The 2,934-nt window shown below is 43.1% G+C and overlaps 1 protein-coding gene across 1 annotated transcript; it reads left to right on the top strand.

Moving 5' to 3' along the window:
- Positions 1-864: 864 nt before the first annotated feature.
- On the top strand, positions 865-2,052 carry LOC147612806 (nicotianamine synthase-like). The gene has a single exon (XM_086783445.1). It carries the CDS (start codon positions 1,020-1,022, stop codon positions 1,944-1,946), a length of 927 nt encoding a protein of 308 aa, XP_086639571.1. The 5' UTR covers positions 865-1,019; the 3' UTR covers positions 1,947-2,052.
- Positions 2,053-2,934: the final 882 nt, after the last annotated feature.

Below are 2,934 nucleotides of genomic sequence, written 5' to 3'. Positions count from 1 at the left end.
GAGAGAAAGAGAGAGAGAGAGAGAGAGAGAGAGAGAGAGATTTTAAGAATAATAATTTCTACCTAGTCAAATTGCAATGCTTTTTTTATTTTTGCCGTAAAGCTATCAAGTTTGTGTTTATATCTCTCGAGTCCTTTTTCCCTCTATTATAAAACAAAGATATTGGCTCAACTATTGCCCCCCCCCATTATTGTTTTCTGGATTTGGAGACTTTGAGTAGGAAAGATAACAAAAAATTATGTCCAAACAAGGTCCCATAATTGTAAACAATTCGTGTTCTTTACGAAAAGAATCTAAAAAAGTTATCCATAAATGTTGGAATCATTGTGAAGAAATTTGTCTTGATAGTACTAATATTGACAAGTGAACTCTTGATGTATATGAAAATTTGCATGGCATACCAATGCCTCACATGTAAATCAAATCATGGAGTGATTCATGGGTAAATCCACATTATAATAATAATGATAACAACAACAAAACATGTAGGAGAATTATGGAATACTTGTGGGAGAGTTACGAGATAATCTTAACAATTCTAATGTGCAGATTTATATAATAAAAAGTTGTAGTTCTCAAAATAATTAAGCAACTATCACTTGCCATCAAATTGTTGAATAGAAGCCTCTAGTTTAAGGAAATAAAGCAGTCATCAATGGAGACTTGAAAGGTTAAAAATAAATAAATAAGGTGCATTGAACATGATGATCTTGAAAAACATGGAGGTACACAAATAAAATCTCTTAGAATCGTATCAAGTAAGCTAATTGTAATTAAACCTAGGCACTCAATAATAATAATTGATATGTGCGTGTAACAAACCATAATAAGGCTGGGCCATAGTCATAGGCGCCTAGTGCCGACTTTTGGGGGAGCGTGGAAGACTTGTGGAGGGCTCGTGGAGTGGGTGTTGCGTTGGACCCTCACGGCACACAGTCACCACGCAGGGCAATCAGGAGCCTTTATATGGGCGTGTGGAGTCGCAAGCCCTCCACAAGCCAAAGTTCCTGACGGGAATCATGATCATAGAGCGAGAAGAAGACGTGCCCAATCCCCTTTCCTCCTCTCCACAACCACAAGTGGAGGCTACTATTTCTCCGGAGCTGCTAGTGGAGAGCATGCTGGAGCTGCACGCCCAGATCTCCAAGCTCGACAACCTGCGCCCATCGGAGACGGTGAATGCCCTTTTCTCCGAGCTGGTGGCGCTGTGCCTACGCCCCTGCAGCATCGATGTAGCCAAACACCTCAGCGCCAACGCCCAAGCGGTGCGTGCTGACCTCATCCAGCTGTGCGGGCGGGCAGAGGGCCTGCTGGAGCGCCACTACGCCGAGCTGCTAGGCCGCTTGCCGCAACCGCACGCGCAGCTGCACCTCTTTCCCTACTACGGCAACTACAGGAAGCTGGCGGTGCTAGAGTTCAGGCAGCTGTGCCAGGCGGGTAACGGCTCGGCGTCCATGTTCAAGCGTGTGGCGTTTGTAGGGTCTGGGCCGATGCCACTGACGTCGATCGTGCTGGCTTTGCACCACATGCCGTGGGCGACTTTCGACAACTACGACTTGGACGCCGACGCCAACGTGCTGGCGCGCGGGCTGGTGCACGCCCACCCGGACCTGTCCGCTCGCATGGCCTTCCACACGCGTAACGTGAAGAAGGTGAAGGAGAGGCTGGCGGATTACGACGTGGTGTTCCTGGCCGCCCTGGTGGGCCTGGGGCGGGCGGCCAAGGCCGACATCCTGGAGCACCTTGCCCGGCACATGCGGTCCGGCTCCACACTGGTTGTTCGCAGCGCGCATGCGGCCAGGGCTTTCCTTTACCCCGTGGTAGACAAGGAGATGCTCCAGGCCCCAGGCTTTGACGTGCTCTCCGTCTTCCACCCCTTTGACGAGGTGGTCAACTCCGTCATCGTTGCCCGCAAGCGGTTGCCCCACCACCACCACCAATCTTAATCGGACTGAGAGATGCGAGATTACCAGTCTAAGCAAACAAGCTCAATGATACATTGTTTGTAATTCTCAGCCATCTCTTTATTCATGACATAATCTTCTTCTCTATGCGAAAATGCGTTGTGAGAGTGAGCCAGCGCAACAGAGAGAATTATCAAACGACATACATAGATCATAGATGTCGTAACGTGTTTTCCAACTTGAACGGCACGATGCATAACAAGCTTGACAGAGATATGAAAAGAGAGAGAGAGAGAGAGAGAAGCCTTTCATGGCCGACTTCTAGTGATTTGGTTTGTGTATCACACACCCCTCTCTGTCTCTACATGCATGTGTTTGTGTGTTTTTTTGTATGTATGCATGTATTGTATATGTGTAACAAAGTGAACGAGTCTCATGTCTGTTTGGGCGGCCCAAGGCCAAGAATAAAGTGTATGTAAAAGGGGTCAAGGGATAGGGTGGCCATGCTTATGGACACTTTTAAGTGTAGTGTGAAAGGTCGATCGTGTATATAAGTCAACGAGTCTCATGTCTATTTGGGCCCAAGTCCAAGAATAAAGTGTATGTAAAAGGGGTCAAGAGCTAGGGAATAGGGTGGCCATGCCTATGGACACTTTTAAGTGTATGATTTGTTTTATTTTAATGAAGTGTCATTAATTTTTAAATCTACAGATATAAGTTTAAAAATAAATATAACTTTAAGTATATATTTAAGTGTAAATAATAATATAAGTAACTATGTAAATAATATAAAATAATAATAATAATAATATAATGTAACATGAAATAGAAGTATGATTTATTATTTATTATATTTTAATGAAGTGTCCTTTATTTACTAGAGTATAAATATAAGGTATAAAAATAAATAAAATTTTATAGATATTTGTAAGTAATATAATAAAGACAAGTATAAATTTATTATAAATATTATAAATTTAAGTGTAAGTATAAATATGAGTATAAGTTATAGATCAAACTCATTTATACT

Source organism: Cibotium barometz, chromosome 45 (assembly GCF_041138505.1).
Source record: "Cibotium barometz isolate CiBa-2024 chromosome 45, ASM4113850v1, whole genome shotgun sequence".
In the NCBI taxonomy this organism is placed as follows: Eukaryota; Viridiplantae; Streptophyta; class Polypodiopsida; order Cyatheales; family Cibotiaceae; genus Cibotium; species Cibotium barometz.
The sequence above is the reverse complement of the archived record's forward strand: the minus strand, read 5'-3'. Positions and strand labels throughout refer to the sequence as shown.